The following is a 21,212-nucleotide window of genomic DNA, read 5'->3' as shown; positions in this document are numbered from 1 at the left end:
TAGGGAGGCATGTAGGTATGGATTCTTAAACCTCATAACATACTTTTCAAGCCGTTGACATTTTTGAGGACTAAAACGGGAAATTTTTCCGTAAAAACGGGAATTTTTCTCTCGAAATAGAGAAATTTTTAGTTTTTCAAATTTTTAAAGATTTTTTTGGCAGAATTTTTTTTAAACTGGAAATATTGGCGAATTTTGAAGGTAAAGGTCATCCACGATGGCTGCCATTGTCACAATTCAAAATGGCGGACTTAGGCTCCATCTCCTCAAGCCGAAACCAGTCTTGTTAGCTTCTTTTCTATACTACTCTGTTTGTATTATTTAATCATATGTAAAGAAGAAAAGTTTGTTAATAAGGAGATTTGAATCATATCCATAATATTGCGTCTGGTTTCAAAACGACACACACTAACCATTATAAACCATTAAAATACCGAGTCTCTGGTGAAGATATGACTGAGATAATGTATTATTAATTCTGTATGCCGCATTATTTTATTATTTTTAATGGATTCTGGGCGTCACGAATATACATTTAATTTTTCTGGCAGTGATATATACATTATAAACCATCATTAAATGCATCGTCTTCCACACCCATTTTACTCGTTCTACAATAGATATGTAAATAAACGGGTCTGTTTAGCACTTAAAAAAATAACCACTGGTCACAAACAAACACTTAACTCATTTGAAACACATATAAAATTGCTTCAGCACTTCATATAGGATTTATGTAAGTTTAAAAATACGAGAATCAGCCATTTTCTACACTGCTATCTTAACAAGCAATTGCTGGAGACATGTCTGAAGCAGTCTTGGCAAATACGGTCTTATTTGTGTTATTAAGCACGGTCTCGGTGACTATTAAACATGCTTCTGCGACGGTGTTCTCAAGCAACGACTATGAGATAGGAGAATGCCCTCTCGGAAATAAGAAATATGGAACTATCATAAGATGGTATTCATCAAGACCATATTGTTTGCAATCACTTGAGAAAATCTCAAGCAGTGTCTATGTCACACAAGCATTTAAATAAGATTGCATATAAGAATTTCTTGATGAAGGTATTGCTCAAGACATTATGTGAATACCACCCCTAAACCCTTATTTTTGTGTCTTGGAATGCTCACAAAAAAATAATATATTGGATTTTTTAAAATTTTACTGCATGAAAATAAGTCAATCAAATGCAATATAATTTTACAAAAATTACAATGCACGATTCTCAAAATTAATAACTACGCAATGAATATAAAAAGTCTCTTGAATTAAGTTGCCGGTAAAATACAATTCATTCGCTTCACCATAAAGGACTAAAATTCACATTAAAAAATGTTTTGGACACACATGGTTTGGTTTCGGATGGGCTCAAATCCCCGGTGCACTGGGTTGGGGTGGGTACCCATCCCCTGGAACGTGCTGGTACTGAGAGACATGCTGGTAGGGACATGATTTGGCAGCCGGATCGTAGCACTGCGGCCCGTTGGAGTGTCCGCAGCTAGAGCATTCGAGCACCGCAGGGTTCTGGTCGCCAGCGAAAATTTGGCCAGCGGGCTGTGCGTTGGGGTGTTGCCCCTGATTGCCTATCTCCTGAGATGCCTGGGGAAACACATTGGAGTGCTGGTAGGCTTGTGGTGCAAGATGCTGGTTGCCCTGGTTGCCTTGATTGCCCATCTCCTGGGAAAGGTTGTGTTCTCTTACCGCTGCATCCTGCTGGTGGTTCTGAGACACCTGGGGGAATACGTCGTAGTGCTGGCAGGCTTGTGGTGCAAGCTGCTGGTTGACCTGGTTGACCTGGTTGCCCTGGTTGCCCTGGTTATGTTCTCTCACCACCGCATCCTGGCGGTGGTCCCGAGAACCCTGGGGGAATACCTCGTAGTGCTGGCAGGCTTGTGGTGCAAGCTGTTGGTTGACCTGGTTGACCTGGTTGCCCTGGTTGCCCTGGTTGCCCTGGTTGCCCTGGTTTCCCTGGTTATGTTCTCTCACCACCGCATCCTGGCGGTGGTCCCAAGAACCCTGGGGGAACACCTCGTAGTGCTGGCAGGCTTGTGGTGCAAGCTGCTGGTTGACCTGGTTGACCTGGTTTCCCTGGTTGCTCTGGTTGTGTTCTCTCACCACCGCATCCTGGTGGTGGTCCTGAGACACCTGGGGGTACACCTCGCCGTGCTTGAAATATTGCTGCGCGAGCTGCGGGTTGACCTGGTTGTGTTCTCTCACCGCCACATCTTGGCGGTGGTCACGAGATGCCTCGAAGTGCTGGCAGGCTTGTGGTGCAAGATAGCCATCGTAGGGCGTGCTCTGCGGGACGTTGCTCCCAGCCACGGAAGGACCACTCGAATGTCTGCTTTGCGGATTTGGACTCTGGTACATCTGGTTGGTCGGGTTGCTACTGTCGTTTCCCGCATGGGCTGATCCGGGCATGGGCCCTTGAAGGGCATGACTCTTGGGGACTCCGTGAGCATGGTGAAGGCACGGGAGGCTTGCAAGGTTGTTCTCCACCTGCGAGTAGCCTGCAGGCGCCTGTGTGGCTTGGTTCCCACCGAATGCGCCCGGAGGATAGATATCTTCTGGCTTTGCCGCTGGCGGTAGGTTGTTCGTGTGGAAGCAGTGGCCTGTGGGGCATGAGCGATGCTGGAGTCCTGGCATCGCCGGCGGGTTCTGGACGTGGGCTGCTCTCCTGCTCTGTGCCTCGTCCTGGGACATCCCTCTCACCGCTGCAGTGTGCGGGCAACTCCTGCACCCACCCATTGGTTGATGCTCCTCACTGCGGTGGTTGTGTCCTCCTCGATGCTCGTCCGATCGCAGTGGGGGGTATCCTATGAAGGCTTCGCCGGACCTCGCCTGAGAGCTCCCAGCGGAGTCCCCGCAGGCGTAGCAGGTATCGTCCAAGCCATTCCGCCGACACGTGCAGGACGTCTTCACCAGCACGCTGGCCCGCAGCAGTGGGGCCTTTCTCTGCATCTCTGGTCGGGCGGGTCTGTAACAGCGACATGGTTTCTGTCACCAAGGGCGCATACTGTGGGTTCGCCCACAGAACCTGTGGCCTGGGGATTTCGCGTCTGGGGATTACTGATACAAATGATGACACTGTTACATTTTTACAACTTGTTACATTTAATTTTTTTAATTATATTATAATTATATATTTATATATAAATACTTATTTTCAATAGTTTTAAGACAAAACACATAAATATAAAATGAACACAAAAATTATCGCGTCCAAGATTCTAAACCTGAACATCTACTTGGTGGTAGCCAACAACACTACCGACTGAGCTGCTAAGTGATACTTATTAATACATAAGTTAAACTAAAATGTTTGAAGGCTTTATCCTCAAAATTGGCTGACCATTATGCTTTCTTCTGTTGAGGGTTGAACACCCAATGCTCGTCCCGAAATGAATTTCCCAGATCGTGCCCGCCCCTTGTCATATTGCAGTACCTACACAGTTAATGGCGTTCAAAGTTTCCAGATTGATACTACCTACCCAGCTTGTTAAATTAGAAATATTTTTTGTGTATCATCATTTATAATTTTGAGTTTTAATATTTATTTCAATTATACTTTTTTTTAATAGTTATAAGGCCATAAAGTAGTGTAAATTAGAAGTATTATTTCAGTTGTAGTCATTCAGAAAGAAAAAATAATATTTCTAAACTTAACACCAGTTATTATGTCACAGGAGCAAACTATTTGGAGCAGTAGGTCACTGTTAATAGAAAGGAATTCTATTAAATTGTTTACTATTTTAAAACAATACAGATTTTTTATCTCAATAATTATAAAAATATTTTGGTCAAAATAGTTGAAATCAAGATGGCAACTTTCAGTTACATTTCCTTAAAAATAAATTAAATAAAAATCAGGTGATGCTCGTGATGAAATAGAATACAAATGATTCCCTTAAATTCTCATTTCCAAACTTCCTCGACAACATCCCATTTTTAAAACATATTTTAAAAAATGATCAATATATAAAAAAAGTTTAGTTTAAATCTTTTAAACCTCGTGAGAATATATCTGCAACATAACACTAAAAAAAAACACTATAGAAATCGTGCATTTGGAAATTTACAGTATATTTCCGTTAAAATGCACATTGCAAAATAAGTTCTAGTCACACTATATTTACATTAAATAAGCGGAAATCTTTATAATTTTAAAAAAAGTTTACCTTAAACAATTTGAATCGAGGAATTATTACATTCAACAACCCCATTTTACAGTTAGTTTGCCTCACCAGTGACTGGCGTTTTTGTTTACAATGCCCCTCTCCACACCTAATCCACCCCGGAGCCACCATGCCTGCTCCTATCCCCTGGTGTGTATTGTACATCATCGTCTCTTATGACCTCGTTTCCAGCAAGGCATTAATACTGAGGTGTGTCCTACCCTTCCAAGCCCTGTGTTAGCACAGGTTTATTTTTTAATTGATATTTTTTTTTTAATTATTTACTCTAATTAACAGTGTTGTAAGTTTATTTTATTTATTTTTCTTTGTGTGACAGGCTACTTGCTTTCATTTGAAATCATCCTGGGCACCAGTATTGTGGGATGCTAGTGCAAGTACCGTAACTGCCATGCCATGTTGGTTTGTTGCCTGGGCGTGGCGCGGCGCCATCATCGATTGCGAGCCTCGCTTTGTGGAACCTGATTTCGCCCTGAGAGTCCCGCCTCGACATTGGTCGGTGCCGGAGGCACCTTTCCGACCAAACTTCATCCCCTTACAGAACTGTGGCCCACTTGATGGTAACGCAAGGCATCATAGCACCCATCCGAGAACCAGGCTTTTTAGGTGAACTTTGTGTGCACAAAACTCTGAAGTCGTCCTTAGAGCACGCTTTCTATCATCATCATTGTGGGAGCTCTAAAGCCTTGTCATTAACGACTGTGATTTGCTGGAGCATGCTTCGTTTTGAACAGAACTGTACGGCGTTTGGTCTCTTGCACAGTACAGTACCTCCCTACAAGCAGTTGCGATGCGCACAAGTGGCGCTAGTTTTAGGATATGACCGGATCGAAATACATTTCACCTTTAGGCGTTCGGCACCTGTGAACTTGATAACTTACTGAGGATCCTGTCAGAAAAAACGCTTGTTTGCTGGTGTTGCCGATGCTGGGATTGGTTCCTCGGCCTCTCGACATAACTCTTCAATGCGCCAGATCGCTGAATGGACTGGAATGGGTAACCCTGGCCTCTCGACATAGCCTTCTCCGATGCCTCTGTTTCCCTCGCCATATGGGGCCGCGCCTTGTTTCATCGGTCCTGCCCCACTGGGGAGTACATGCCAGCCCGCAAGAGTTTGAGAACTAGCATGTTATAAGTATGTGGAGCGAAAGCTTTGGTTATTATGTTTGGTTGTGAACTGGGTTTGATTTTGTGCATTATTTTACTCCCCATTGTACAAGATATATGGGTTGTTATTTGGCACTGCATTTTCTCTCCAGCGCAACTGAGGCGTGTACGCTGAACAGTGGGTCTGATTCCCAGAAAATTTCCTCAACGAATATAATGAACTGTTTCACTTTGCGTTTTGACTTAAACTTTACAGACCACAAACCTTATTGAATTGGCGCAAAAAAAAAATTTATGATAATGAAACGAAGTACTTTTTATACCAAAATCGCCATGCTTTGTATTCACTACGTCCTTTGGCGTTTAAGATTTTTTTAAATTAATGTGTCGGCCCAGAGAACTTCAACACTTAAGTTTACCGCTTTCAAAAATTAATTGCATGAACTCTATATATTTATATTCTAATTGTTATTTAGTGTGTAAATACCTTTATTTATCTAGCCTTATCGCCACATTAGAGAGTTTGCCATTTGAAAGATAATTTATTAGGTGCAAAGATTTCAAGGCGCTTTAAATGTTGTTCACTCGCGCCCTTTTTTGAGATTATTATTTGGTTGCTATATTGTATTTGTATCATGCTATTGCATTCGTGTTTAGGCCTTTTTTGTGTGATGCACCACTAATATATTTAAGGAATTATAAAACAAATAGCCTATCTATTGTTTGTCTGTACAGTACCTAAGTAACTTTTGCATCAAAGTTGACCTTTTCGCTTTTTCTTTAATTATCCTGCCAAACCTTTTGATCTTGTTTGCCATTTGCGTGGACTATCTGATTCCATTAGCTAGCGCCGCTAGAGGCGCCTCAATACAATAAAGGAAAAAATATATTCGGAACTGCCTCATCTGCGCCACTGCATTGACTGTTATTGTTCGCAGCTTTCACTGGCCTTCCTGATAAGGCAGTATAAACACACCTTATTTGGCAAATGATCGGCTTACCTAGTCGTACGTTCCAAAGCAGCCAGTTCTGTAACTTGGATAAAGCCTAACAGTGGCATATACAGGGAAAAGGTTTTTTTTAACCATAGAAAACAAAATTAACACATGAACACGTGTATTAAAAATACATTACAATTTATACACTTACTTAAGACAGAGAAATGTCCATTAATATGTATGAAGTTTTTTTTCCAACTGATCTTAAGAAGTGATAGATAGGAAATCGTAGCATTTCTATACACACATGGTATGCAATAAAAATTTATTCATTCAAATACCCCAACTTGAAAGACGTATACCAGCTTTGGGAAGCACTTCAGGCCATAATTCGTATGGATGTTTTCAACTTATTTTGTCATGGTGAACTTGCAGCCGAAAGTTTGTCGGTCGAATTCAGTCTCACGCTGTATAGTGGAAGGTGCACTTTAACTCCCGCACAAGTTTAACTGGGCCACGGCCACAACAAGCCCTTATTTACGGACATTACGACACCGGTCAGCCAACCAACAGCCCGACATCTACACCAATCGAAACTAAACAGTAACGTGACAAGCGAAACAGTTTTTGATGTGTTAACATTTTAGCTTTGGGTACACGGCATCCTGTGGGAGTGAATTCGTTAATGCGATGGATAGAGACATGCAAAATTCGCGGATTCATTTCGCGATAGGCTAGCATCAAAACAACTATAACTTCGTACCGCTTCTGCGATTGGCTCACAGTTCCCCACATTTTATCCGGGGAACTGTGAGCCAATGGGAAACATTAAACCAAAAAAGTGCCGAATTACGGACAGCCTAGTTGAGACGTCTCACGCGTCAGTAGCCAATGAACAGGTGTCATTTCCGCGGGTATTTAAAGGACTGTGGAGTCTATCCTAGAGGTCAATGAATCCGCGAATTTTGCAGGTCTCTAGCGATGGAAGTCGCATGGAACGGAAATGTGTAACCACGGCCCGGCCATCTGTGACGGATGACGCGAACCGAAGTTCACTAAGCCAAAGGGAAACTTTTAGTATTAACGGTTTGATGAATTTTAACCAGATGGGCAGTATTTTAATAAAATTCCTCGACAAAATTCAGGTCCAAAGCCGGGATTTAGTATTTTTTCAAACCTTTTTCGCTTTTATCGGAGCTGTTTGATTACGTTGTTTAAAATTTCGGTCTTCTAAGCGAATGATTCGGTAGTCGACGTAGCTGCTCCGACAGCGAATCCTAGTGACGGAAACTACGTGTGATTATAATCTAGAACAGTATTTTAAAACACAATGTGCGTCTATTTATCACGCTCGGCTTTATTTTAATGGATTCTACGTTAAACTAAGTGAGCGAGTTGCGTATTGTAAGTGTATTTGCAACATGAGAACACATACATTTGCTCGTTACCGAGGTTAGATGTTACATAACTCTGGCAAGCAGGGGCGCAACAACAAGGCCGGGGGGGGGGGGGCGCAAGGGTATTTGCCCCCCCCCCCCCCCCTTTCTGAAACCTTGAAGTGGGGGCAAACGGGGACAAAGAAAGTGCTGTGTAATCAATTTTTATATGATAAAACTGCTTAAATAGCATCATTTTCCACCTTGAAATACAAATTTTCCCGGGGGAGGACCCCCGGACCACCCGCTTCAATAGGGGGGATCGATGATTCTTTATAAAAAGGTAAATTGCCCCCCCCCCCCCTTTTGGAAATTTAGTTTGTTGTGTATCAATCAATCAATAAATTAATTAATCAATTGAACCTTCTCTTGCAAAAAGTGACATTAGCAGTTTGAGACCTCGTACTTAAACTGATATTTATAGTTGCTTCAGTTGTTGAATTAAAACATCATGTTGCATACAAGATGGTTTCATAATAAACAACTCCCAAACAGAGCAAAGATTCATAAATGTTTTGGCGTGTCCATTTTGAGTGCAGCTGTTTGTCAGAGAGGTATTTTTTGAACCCCGTGTATAAGACTCTACTGGTAAGTACTGAAAGACTCGCTAACTCACCCCCCCCCCCCCCCCCCCAACCCCAAATCAATTTAAGGCTCGGTCTCAGACGTTATATTTATTTTTTTTATTTTTTTTCCGTCATTGTTATTAGATGCGGGGCCCGCCTAGTCAGGAGTGTATCTGGGTTAGTGAGGCGGGATTATAAAGTCGGCGTTCGCTGATGCTTCTAGTGCGGTATCGCCCTTAAGCGCGAGGCTGTGAACTAGCGCGCAGTCTTCTCGCTATCTATAGGACAGCTGTGAAATCCGTGCGGTAACCATAACATGATATGGCGGAGAAGTGAAGATTAAGGTGTAACGCAAGTCCATTGAGTGCTTTTAAGAACGGGAGTTTCACGTCTAAACATTAGTCAGAATACACGCGGTTTTTGCCCTTTTCACTGTTCTGAAAATGCAGTTTGAAAATTAAACACGGGAACAGAACGACTCATCCGCCCTCAGCGTATTAAATGCCTTTCGTAAACAGACAGCACTCGTACATCTCGAGCAGTTCATGCATCGAGTGGTTTCTTGTGAAGCTCCGCACACTGTATGTGCTCAGGCAAGCGGGGACCTTAAGGGCTATTTCAGTAAAAAAAATTAACTCGATATCTCTCTTGCATTTGTTTACATGTCACGAACATTTTTGGCGAATATTCAACACTTGTAATATAACGGTTGTAAAATTGTGCGCGAGTGATAATCATTACAAAAACATGCGCGAATTTTACATCCATGATCAGTGGCAGTTTTAATGCCCCGTTCCTCCCCCACCCCCTTTTTTCCAGAAGGGTAAAATATGCACTGGATAATATGACTTCTGAAGTAATAAACAGGTGTTATACAAGGACCAGATTACCGGTGGGACCAACCCCCCCCCCCCCCCCCTTTTCCCAGAAGGCAATCATGGGTCCATGATGTTACACTTAGTGAATATAAGGTGGATGCGTTTGTGGCAGAACGACAAATGCAAGGAATGTATTGTGTTAGAGTTTCAGAAAGAGCTCTTAATTAACATTGATGAGGAGAAAATAAAATGAGAAACCAACATGGCGTGCGAGCCGCCGCGCCGTGTCTATAACTGGGACGAGTGACGGGGTCGCAATGTAGTAGCGAAGTAGAGGAACAACATAGTTCCTGGTGTCGCTGTCACGAGCTCCTGGCTGGGGAGTGAGGCAGGAGTGTACTGTATGAGAGAGAGAGAGAGAGAGAGAGAGAGAGAGCAACTGAGTCCCGACGTACTCGGCCAGTAAGGGTCGGATTGGCTGGCTGGCAGCCTGCCGGGAAACGACGATAGTCGCCCCCTAACAACCAGTTATGCCCAAAACCCCCAATGCGGACCCAAATGTTCAAGTGCCCGCCCTTGCTTAGTAGATATTTTCTACTCTTCCAACTCTTCTTCCTGAGCCATCCTTCTATTCCCGTAGTCAACCCGCATGTAATTAATGCATTAAATTTTGCATCCCGCATGTAAGTGCCCAGGGTTTTCCCTGTGTCTAAGCAGATTTTACCTGGGCCCAACTTATCTAGTTTTTAACCTAGAATAGTCGGTGAGGGGAGTTAGTCATGGCTAAAACGTTGCCATGGCTGGCCAATCCCTTCCTAGCACATGATGCTTGCTTCCTCTCCTGCATGGTCCATAACCTGCATGCTTAGAGCGTATAGGCTTCGGCCTGAGACGCACTTGGAGTCTTCCTTACCCAGACCCCTCCCAAATACACTTAGTTTTTAGTTAGGTTATGAAATAGGAAATAAACGGTCGGACCAGCTGGAGGTGGAACAGTTCTGAGCTTGGATCCGGGTCCAGAGAGCCCGTGGAGACGGAGACATGTCATCTCGTCAGGGACTTAGCATGATGACCCGGGGGGGGGGGGGGGGGGAGGAGTTGTCCGTGGGTACGAACCCCTTCCCGGGATAACAAAAAAAAAAGATAAGATAGAATAACACAATTATAGCAACCTAACTAGATAAAGTAACATAGATATTATTTTGGAAGGATTTGTTTTTATCCTCCTCATTACAGCCCGACATGCCTCTCACACACAAAAGTGACAGGAAACGTGTTTCCAAGTGGTCTATGTTTAATTCCGGTTTGCACACGTGTTTATGTAAGCATTTCGTTCATACAATCTTAACATGAGTGTTTTATATATTTAATAGTGTATATTTATGACTTGTTTTAACGAATTATTTTTAAAAAAAATTGACAAGAACAAAGTATTAAAACAATTAAATAAAAACCAAAATATAACATGGTCAGTTTTCTTTTCTGAAGCAAAGTCGTTGCTTAAATTTCTGTGTGTTAACGTTGGAGTTCTAAAAGTCCACTATTCCCCGGGATTTTTTGTGTGACAATCAATTTTCTTTTAAAATTCAATTATGAAGAAAACTTAATCATAAAAAAATAATTGCTGCGGGCCTGATCTAGTGTCTCATTCTTAAACAAAGCGAGTAATTTATGCATTTTTTGTACAAGTCTCACCAAAATACCAAGACCATTAGTAGCTTTATAGTAACAATGTTTTGGTTCTTAGCTTGTGCTACAAATTACTTCTCTAAATTGTATAAAAACAATGTCGCGCTACCCGCCCTGCCGTTTGTTCGTTTACCTACTTCTTGACTACTCAATGGATTTTGATACGGTTTTAACCATCATTTAGAAAATTTATTTCACAAAGTTTATGGTTATTATTATTAAATTGAAAGATAGTAGAGAAACCTCATCAAGTCGTAAAAAGACGCTTTAAGGACGCACGCAGCTTACGCTGACTTGTACAAGACTGATACATCAAATTGATGTGCTTCAGAATTGTATATCATGAAAAATATAAATTTGAGCGTTGAGTGCTTTTCACATGGACATTTATATACCTTCTCACGCGTGACTCCTAAACAAATTATATTTGCATTGTCTCGTGAGAAAAAAAAAGCTGTCGAAGTTGTTTACAATGTAATTCTTTAGTTATGGGCAGTGCGTGTTAGTATGTATTAGAGGTAAAAAAGTAACGAAAAAAAGCGTACCCGTATGTATTTGTTACTATAACAATTAGTACTCGTTACTATCGTATCGTTACGTTACTCGTTACTTCTGATACCGCATAACATGCTATGTTATGTTGCAGCAACGAATCGAGTCGTATTGCGTACGAGTACAGTATGACGTCGCGTAAATAATAATAAATAGAATATAAACAAGTAACAATATTTGATAATTAACAGTTTTTGTTTACCAAGAAACAATTAAATCTCATTAGAGCGGCTTTATTATATTATCTCTTTTAAGATAAGAACAAAAAAACGTGAAAATACGCGATAATAAAAAACAAAAATATACATATTTCTAATTTGTAAAAAAATACTTTCTTACGTTGTTTCTGTTCCAATCTCAAACTTTACTTAATAAACAAACATCGTTCTTTTTTAACGTAAATTCATCGAATATGCGCGCGCATGCGTAAAACACGAAAAATGCGAGTAACGAAATCCATCCGTGTGTAACGTTCGTTACTCGTTACTGGATGTCGCACCCGTTACTCAGTACCGAATACAAACGGTTTGCTACAGCTCTAGTATGTACCTATTTAATTTTTTAGAACACCCGCCGGACTCTTACGAGAACTTAACAATTAATAAGCACTTATTACACCCGAGGCGGGTCGCTACATCCCTATAATATAATTTGTATTGCACAAATTGACGACATCATGACGTCTGAAGCTTATATATTTCAACAACAGTATTAAAGATAAACTTTTGTCACTGTATTTAACGTTTACACGGCTTTCTTCAAACATTTCGATGTTATAAAAAATACATACTAGCAACGGGTAATTTTAGATCACTCCCACTTCTATTATGGATCATGTTAGGATGTTTCAACCGCAAATTTAGAAAGAATAAAACCATAATCTTGAATTTTCTGATGGTCTTAAGCTTTTAGCGAGAATTGTCTGTCTGTCTCTGTGTGTAGGTGTGTGTGTGTATGTATATATGTATGTACGTATGCATGTGATACCACGGTAGAACTTATAAGCTATCTAAGTCACTACTGTTATTAGTTTATTATCTCCTCAGCAATGATTTTGAGTACTTAGACCATTCGGCAAAAGTAAGGTGAAGTTTAATTAAGATGATGATGTGGGGACTATTATCGAACGGCTCTTACACGCAGTCACTTTATTCAACAGGACCTCTTAAGTTAAGATAGCTTAGGCTCCTGACTACCCAACAATCCAATCCGATGCTGAAGGCTAGGTTGTTTTTGGTGCATCCATTTTATACTGAAAATATATGTATTAGAGATATTTATATTCCTATAAATTATAAAAGTTAGCTTTAATAAAATGGTTAACTGCTTAAAAATCTCGCGCTGTTGCGACTATACAACCAATTAATATATGATATAGTCTATAATTATTGTGATAGCCTAATTTACTTCATATGTATCTACTTAAATAAACGTTTCGGAAATTGTGTAATGTAGGGGCACCACTCTAAAAAAAAAACGAAAATATATTTATTCACTTCCTTATTTCGCTTCTAATGATTCTTTCGAGACAAATTCCTATATTTCCATGGACCTCACATGTAATTAACCATTTTACGATCGAGTGTGCGGTTACTCGGCCGCCACCATACTTGAGTCCAGGTAAACGTTTAATGATATATATATAAGGATGGTGTAAAAATATTCTAAATATTACCTGTAATATAAATATAGCAACGTAGCTGTTTTCAACGAGAGATGTCCCTGACCCTGTTTACTTGATACTAGATGCAACATAATCCTGTGGTTCTCCAAAGATCCTTAGGAATATAGCCTAATTAAGATGGAAATTAATATTAACCTCAGCCTAACCTACTGGCATTTAACATACCCGTCTTTTTGAAAACAGTTTCGGATACTCTATATTCCTCAGGATCTCTGTAGAACCACAGGATCAGGCTGCTGCTGTAGACAATAACCAAATGGTCTAACGGTTTCAAAAAATCACCCTGTTGTGACTTTACAACCAATTAACTTATACTGTATTCTATAATTATTGTGATAGCCTAATTTACTCCACACGTAATAAACGTTTCAGTTCACAGCATACTTCCTAAGAGTCCCCAGTAAATGAAGCAAATAAATATAAAAAAAATGCAAAAAAAAATATTGTCATTCTAATTGTAGAAATAGTACCAAATTATGTTAAAATGATTGGGTGTGATTTTTCTAAGTCTAAATAATGTGTCATACGCAATAAAAAATTTAATGCGTGCTATGAATCAAGCATCGTAATTTTTTGGAGCCAGAACGTGTTTAAAGTTGCCTATTTAATTAAAATTTAAAATAATAATACTTAGATTGAAATTACTCACCTAACGAAACAAATTTATTTCTTTTGTCACCAACACTTGTATAAAAATAAAGCAGTAGTAAATTTTCTATTCAAAATAATTAGTTTACTTTCATAAAAAAAAATAAGAACGTTTTCTACAGTGTAAACAAACACGGAAATACTCTGTTTGCCATGGAACATGATAAATCAAAAAACTTTCTGCAAAGGCTTGGCACAATAAATTTCTTGTATTTCTTTCAGTCGAAAGAAACTAACTTCCTAACACTAACACGTTTCTCTGAAGTTTATCTTGCTAATCAGTTGATAATATATTCTTTGAAACCACAGCAGTTCAATCAAATTATTTCTTCCTTTTTTATGAATAGGCCTAAATGTTTATCACCCAATCTACCGTTCTTTAAGGTGTAACATCTTAACTCTCGGTATACGCCATTTGGTTTGAGTAATTTCGTGAATGCGAAGGAAGTCAAGGAACGGAAATGTGTAACATCATCGGTGATCGGTGCTGCCATCTGTGGCCGATAGCGCGAACCAAAGTTTACAAATACACGGGGAAACTTTATAGTATTAACTTAACTGTGAGATGAAATTTAACATGTTGGGCAGTATATATATTATATAAAAAAAATCATTTTCCAAAAATTAGTTTCAAACCAGGGAATTATATTTTTTCAAGACGTTTTCACTTTTATCGGAGCCGATTTATTATATAGTTTGAAATTACGCTCTGCAAATCGAATGATTCGCTAATCAACGTAACTGCTACGGCAGAGAGTTCTAGTGACGGGTGCGAAAACTACATGTGATTCGCTACCAGATATGTAGTTCAACATGATTTGCGAATATTTATCACGGTCGGCAATATTTAAAAGAATACTACGATAAATTTCGTGTCGGAGTTTCATATTATAATTGTACATGCAACATAAAAACACACAATTTTTAACGTTACTGGGGAATTGTTAAACATTACTGGCGAGTACTCAAAGAATCGCTCCCATTTTTTTGGTATTTTGTTTGTAGGTCTTTATAATTTTTAAAGCTAATTCCCTTAAGCCTATTACTTGGAAACTAGGGTTTAATACTAATAAAAACTACTAAATTGCTACTATGTTAGTATTGTTTCAGAATGTGTGTTTCCTTTTGCTTCATTATGTGTGCATGTGCCGCAGGCTGCTCTAGCATCTGGTCGCTGTCCATATACATACGGCATTATTGTTGCTTCAGAATGTGTGCATGTGTCGCAGGCTTCTGTAGCATCTGGTTACTGTCCATATACATATGGCATGATTGTCGCTTCAGCATGTGTGCATATGTGTCGCAGGCTTCTCGAGCGTTTGGTCGCTGTCCATATACATACGGCATTATTGTTGCTTCAGAATGTGTGCATGTGTCGCAGGCTTCTGTAGCATCTGGTCACTGGTCGCTGTCCATATACGTACGGCATGATTGTTGCTTCAGAATGTGTGCATGTGTCGCAGGCTTCTGTAGCATCTGGTTACTGTCCATATACATATGGCATGATTGTCGCTTCAGCATGTGTGCATGTGTCGCAGGCTTCTCGAGCGTCTGGTCGCTGTCCATATACATACGGCATTATTGTTGCTTCAGAATGTGTGCATGTGTCGCAGGCTTCTGTAGCATCTGGTCACTGGTCGCTGTCCATATACGTACGGCATGATTGTTGCTTCAGAATGTGTGCATGTGTCGCAGGCTTCTGTAGCATCTGGTCACTGGTCGCTGTCCATATACGTACGGCATGATTGTTGCTTCAGAATGTGTGCATGTGTCGCAGGCTTCTGTAGCATCTGGTCACTGGTCGCTGTCCATATACGTACGGCATGATTGTTGCTTCAGAATGTGTGCATGTGTCGCAGGCTTCTGTAGCATCTGGTTACTGTCCATATACATATGGCATGATTGTCGCTTCAGCATGTGTGCATGTGTCGCAGGCTTCTCGAGCGTCTGGTCGCTGTCCATATACATACGGCATTATTGTTGCTTCAGAATGTGTGCATGTGTCGCAGGCTTCTGTAGCATCTGGTCACTGGTCGCTGTCCATATACGTACGGCATGATTGTTGCTTCAGAATGTGTGCATGTGTCGCAGGCTTCTGTAGCATCTGGTTACTGTCCATATACATATGGCATGATTGTCGCTTCAGCATGTGTGCATGTGTCGCAGGCTTCTCGAGCGTCTGGTCGCTGTCCATATACATACGGCATTATTGTTGCTTCAGAATGTGTGCATGTGTCGCAGGCTTCTGTAGCATCTGGTCACTGGTCGCTGTCCATATACGTACGGCATGATTGTTGCTTCAGAATGTGTGCATGTGTTGCAGGCTTCTGTAGCATCTGGTTACTGTCCATATACATATGGCATGATTGTCGCTTCAGCATGTGTGCATGTGTCGCAGGCTTCTCGAGCGTCTGGTCGCTGTCCATATACATACGGCATTATTGTTGCTTCAGAATGTGTGCATGTGTCGCAGGCTTCTGTAGCATCTGGTCACTGGTCGCTGTCCATATACGTACGGCATGATTGTTGCTTCAGAATGTGTGCATGTGTCGCAGGCTTCTGTAGCATCTGGTTACTGTCCATATACATATGGCATGATTGTCGCTTCAGCATGTGTGCATGTGTCGCAGGCTTCTCGAGCGTCTGGTCGCTGTCCATATACATACGGCATTATTGTTGCTTCAGAATGTGTGCATGTGTCGCAGGCTTCTGTAGCATCTGGTCACTGGTCGCTGTCCATATACGTACGGCATGATTGTTGCTTCAGAATGTGTGCATGTGTCGCAGGCTTCTGTAGCATCTGGTTACTGTCCATATACATATGGCATGATTGTCGCTTCAGCATGTGTGCATGTGTCGCAGGCTTCTCGAGCGTCTGGTCGCTGTCCATATACATACGGCATTATTGTTGCTTCAGAATGTGTGCATGTGTCGCAGGCTTCTGTAGCATCTGGTCACTGGTCGCTGTCCATATACGTACGGCATGATTGTTGCTTCAGAATGTGTGCATGTGTCGCAGGCTTCTGTAGCATCTGGTTACTGTCCATATACATATGGCATGATTGTCGCTTCAGCATGTGTGCATGTGTCGCAGGCTTCTCGAGCGTCTGGTCGCTGTCCATATACATACGGCATTATTGTTGCTTCAGAATGTGTGCATGTGTCGCAGGCTTCTGTAGCATCTGGTCACTGGTCGCTGTCCATATACGTACGGCATGATTGTTGCTTCAGAATGTGTGCATGTGTCGCAGGCTTCTGTAGCATCTGGTTACTGTCCATATACATATGGCATGATTGTCGCTTCAGCATGTGTGCATGTGTCGCAGGCTTCTCGAGCGTCTGGTCGCTGTCCATATACATACGGCATTATTGTTGCTTCAGAATGTGTGCATGTGTCGCAGGCTTCTGTAGCATCTGGTCACTGGTCGCTGTCCATATACGTACGGCATGATTGTTGCTTCAGAATGTGTGCATGTGTCGCAGGCTTCTGTAGCATCTGGTCACTGGTCGCTGTCCATATACGTACGGCATGATTGTTGCTTCAGAATGTGTGCATGTGTCGCAGGCTTCTGTAGCATCTGGTCACTGGTCGCTGTCCATATACGTACGGCATGATTGTTGCTTCAGAATGTGTGTATGTGTCGCAGGCTTCTGTAGCATCTGGTTACTGTCCATATACATATGGCATGATTGTCGCTTCAGCATGTGTGCATGTGTCGCAGGCTTCTCGAGCGTCTGGTCGCTGTCCATATACATACGGCATTATTGTTGCTTCAGAATGTGTGCATGTGTCGCAGGCTTCTGTAGCATCTGGTCACTGGTCGCTGTCCATATACGTACGGCATGATTGTTGCTTCAGAATGTGTGCATGTGTCGCAGGCTTCTGTAGCATCTGGTTACTGTCCATATACATATGGCATGATTGTCGCTTCAGCATGTGTGCATGTGTCGCAGGCTTCTTGAGCGTCTGGTCGCTGTCCATATACATACGGCATTATTGTTGCTTCAGAATGTGTGCATGTGTCGCAGGCTTCTGTAGCATCTGGTCACTGGTCGCTGTCCATATACGTACGGCATGATTGTTGCTTCAGAATGTGTGCATGTGTCGCAGGCTTCTGTAGCATCTGGTCACTGGTCGCTGTCCATATACGTACGGCATGATTGTTGCTTCAGAATGTGTGCATGTGTCGCAGGCTTCTCGAGCGTCTGGTCGCTGTCCATATACATACGGCATTATTGTTGCTTCAGAATGTGTGCATGTGTCGCAGGCTTCTGTAGCATCTGGTCACTGGTCGCTGTCCATATACGTACGACATGATTGTTGCTTCAGAATGTGTGCATGTGTCGCAGGCTTCTGTAGCATCTGGTTACTGTCCATATACATATGGCATGATTGTCGCTTCAGCATGTGTGCATGTGTCGCAGGCTTCTCGAGCGTCTGGTCGCTGTCCATATACATACGGCATTATTGTTGCTTCAGAATGTGTGCATGTGTCGCAGGCTTCTGTAGCATCTGGTCACTGGTCGCTGTCCATATACGTACGGCATGATTGTTGCTTCAGAATGTGTGCATGTGTCGCAGGCTTCTGTAGCATCTGGTTACTGTCCATATACATATGGCATGATTGTCGCTTCAGCATGTGTGCATGTGTCGCAGGCTTCTCGAGCGTCTGGTCGCTGTCCATATACATACGGCATTATTGTTGCTTCAGAATGTGTGCATGTGTCGCAGGCTTCTGTAGCATCTGGTCACTGGTCGCTGTCCATATACGTACGGCATGATTGTTGCTTCAGAATGTGTGCATGTGTCGCAGGCTTCTGTAGCATCTGGTTACTGTCCATATACATATGGCATGATTGTCGCTTCAGCATGTGTGCATGTGTCGCAGGCTTCTCGAGCGTCTGGTCGCTGTCCATATACATACGGCATTATTGTTGCTTCAGAATGTGTGCATGTGTCGCAGGCTTCTGTAGCATCTGGTCACTGGTCGCTGTCCATATACGTACGGCATGATTGTTGCTTCAGAATGTGTGCATGTGTCGCAGGCTTCTGTAGCATCTGGTTACTGTCCATATACATATGGCATGATTGTCGCTTCAGCATGTGTGCATGTGTCGCAGGCTTCTCGAGCGTCTGGTCGCTGTCCATATACATACGGCATTATTGTTGCTTCAGAATGTGTGCATGTGTCGCAGGCTTCTGTAGCATCTGGTCACTGGTCGCTGTCCATATACGTACGGCATGATTGTTGCTTCAGAATGTGTGCATGTGTCGCAGGCTTCTGTAGCATCTGGTTACTGTCCATATACATATGGCATGATTGTCGCTTCAGCATGTGTGCATGTGTCGCAGGCTTCTCGAGCGTCTGGTCGCTGTCCATATACATACGGCATTATTGTTGCTTCAGAATGTGTGCATGTGTCGCAGGCTTCTGTAGCATCTGGTCACTGGTCGCTGTCCATATACGTACGGCATGATTGTTGCTTCAGAATGTGTGCATGTGTCGCAGGCTTCTGTAGCATCTGGTCACTGGTCGCTGTCCATATACGTACGGCATGATTGTTGCTTCAGAATGTGTGCATGTGTCGCAGGCTTCTGTAGCATCTGGTCACTGGTCGCTGTCCATATACGTACGGCATGATTGTTGCTTCAGAATGTGTGCATGTGTCGCAGGCTTCTGTAGCATCTGGTTACTGTCCATATACATATGGCATGATTGTCGCTTCAGCATGTGTGCATGTGTCGCAGGCTTCTCGAGCGTCTGGTCGCTGTCCATATACATACGGCATTATTGTTGCTTCAGAATGTGTGCATGTGTCGCAGGCTTCTGTAGCATCTGGTCACTGGTCGCTGTCCATATACGTACGGCATGATTGTTACTTCAGAATGTGTGCATGTGTCGCAGGCTTCTGTAGCATCTGGTTACTGTCCATATACATATGGCATGATTGTCGCTTCAGCATGTGTGCATGTGTCGCAGGCTTCTCGAGCGTCTGGTCGCTGTCCATATACATACGGCATTATTGTTGCTTCAGAATGTGTGCATGTGTCGCAGGCTTCTGTAGCATCTGGTCACTGGTCGCTGTCCATATACGTACGGCATGATTGTTGCTTCAGAATGTGTGCATGTGTCGCAGGCTTCTGTAGCATCTGGTCACTGGTCGCTGTCCATATACGTACGGCATGATTGTTGCTTCAGAATGTGTGCATGTGTCGCAGGCTTCTGTAGCATCTGGTTACTGTCCATATACATATGGCATGATTGTCGCTTCAGCATGTGTGCATGTGTCGCAGGCTTCTCGAGCGTCTGGTCGCTGTCCATATACATACGGCATTATTGTTGCTTCAGAATGTGTGCATGTGTCGCAGGCTTCTGTAGCATCTGGTCACTGGTCGCTGTCCATATACGTACGGCATGATTGTTGCTTCAGAATGTGTGCATGTGTCGCAGGCTTCTGTAGCATCTGGTTACTGTCCATATACATATGGCATGATTGTCGCTTCAGCATGTGTGCATGTGTCGCAGGCTTCTCGAGCGTCTGGTCGCTGTCCATATACATACGGCATTATTGTTGCTTCAGAATGTGTGCATGTGTCGCAGGCTTCTGTAGCATCTGGTCACTGGTCGCTGTCCATATACGTACGGCATGATTGTTGCTTCAGAATGTGTGCATGTGTCGCAGGCTTCTGTAGCATCTGGTTACTGTCAATATACATATGGCATGATTGTCGCTTCAGCATGTGTGCATGTGTCGCAGGCTTCTCGAGCGTCTGGTCGCTGTCCATATACATACGGCATTATTGTTGCTTCAGAATGTGTGCATGTGTCGCAGGCTTCTGTAGCATCTGGTCACTGGTCGCTATCCATATACGTACGGCATGATTGTTGCTTCAGAATGTGTGCATGTGTCGCAGGCTTCTGTAGCATCTGGTTACTGTCCATATACATATGGCATGTTTGTCGCTTCAGCATGTGTGCATGTGTCGCAGGCTTCTTGAGCGTCTGGTCGCTGTCCATATACATACGGCATTATTGTTGCTTCAGAATGTGTGCATGTGTCGCAGGCTTCTGTAGCATCTGGTCACTGGTCGCTGTCCATATACGTACGGCATGATTGTTGCTTCAGAATGTGTGCATGTGTCGCAGGCTTCTGTAGCATCTGGTTACTGTCCATATACATATGGCATGATTGTCGCTTCAGCATGTGTGCATGTGTCGCAGGCTTCTTGAGCGTCTGGTCGCTGTCCATATACATACGGCATTATTGTTGCTTCAGAATGTGTGCATGTGTCGCAGGCTTCTGTAGCATCTGGTCACTGGTCGCTGTCCATATACGTACGGCATGATTTTTGCTTCAGAATGTGTGCATGTGTCGCAGGCTTCTGTAGCATCTGGTTACTGTCCATATACGTACGGCATGATTGTTGCTTCAGCATGTGTGCATGTGTCGCAGGCTTCTCGAGCGTCTGGTCGCTGTCCATATACATACGGCATGATTGTCGCTTCAGCATGTGTGCATGTGTCGCAGGCTTCTCGAGCGTCTGGTCGCTGTCCATATACATACGGCATTATTGT

General features: G+C 42.6%; 2 protein-coding genes across 4 annotated transcripts in view; one reads left to right on the top strand and one right to left on the bottom strand.

Annotated features, from left to right (window-relative positions):
* LOC134535814 (transmembrane protein 229B-like) overlaps nucleotides 1-21,212 on the top strand; it is a 33,204-nt gene that overhangs the window by 11,255 nt on the left and 737 nt on the right. The gene's annotated exons all lie outside the window — the stretch shown is intronic.
* On the bottom strand, nucleotides 1,149-14,054 carry LOC134535813 (uncharacterized). Of its 3 annotated transcripts, none has more exons than XM_063375103.1 (3): nucleotides 13,637-13,960; nucleotides 1,928-2,981; nucleotides 1,149-1,789 (listed from the first exon to the last, which is right to left on the bottom strand). In XM_063375103.1, the coding sequence occupies exons 2-3, from the start codon at nucleotides 2,963-2,965 to the stop codon at nucleotides 1,373-1,375; spliced, it is 1,455 nt and encodes a 484-aa protein (XP_063231173.1). In that variant the 5' UTR covers nucleotides 2,966-2,981; nucleotides 13,637-13,960; the 3' UTR covers nucleotides 1,149-1,372. The 3 variants fall into 3 exon arrangements, with proteins under 3 accessions (XP_063231173.1, XP_063231172.1, XP_063231171.1); XM_063375102.1 differs by having other exon boundaries at nucleotides 1,149-1,798; nucleotides 13,637-13,785; XM_063375101.1 differs by having other exon boundaries at nucleotides 1,149-2,981; nucleotides 13,637-14,054.

This window comes from Bacillus rossius, chromosome 10 (assembly GCF_032445375.1).
Source record: "Bacillus rossius redtenbacheri isolate Brsri chromosome 10, Brsri_v3, whole genome shotgun sequence".
NCBI lineage: Eukaryota > Metazoa > Arthropoda > Insecta > Phasmatodea > Bacillidae > Bacillus > Bacillus rossius.
This window is presented reverse-complemented; position numbering and strand designations above follow the sequence as displayed.

What these genes read in the sequence shown, in the direction of transcription:
- LOC134535813 (XM_063375101.1), bottom strand. Translation starts at nt 2,965, where the DNA reads ATGCAGAGAAAGGCCCCACTGCTGCGGGCCAGCGTGCTGGTGAAGACG.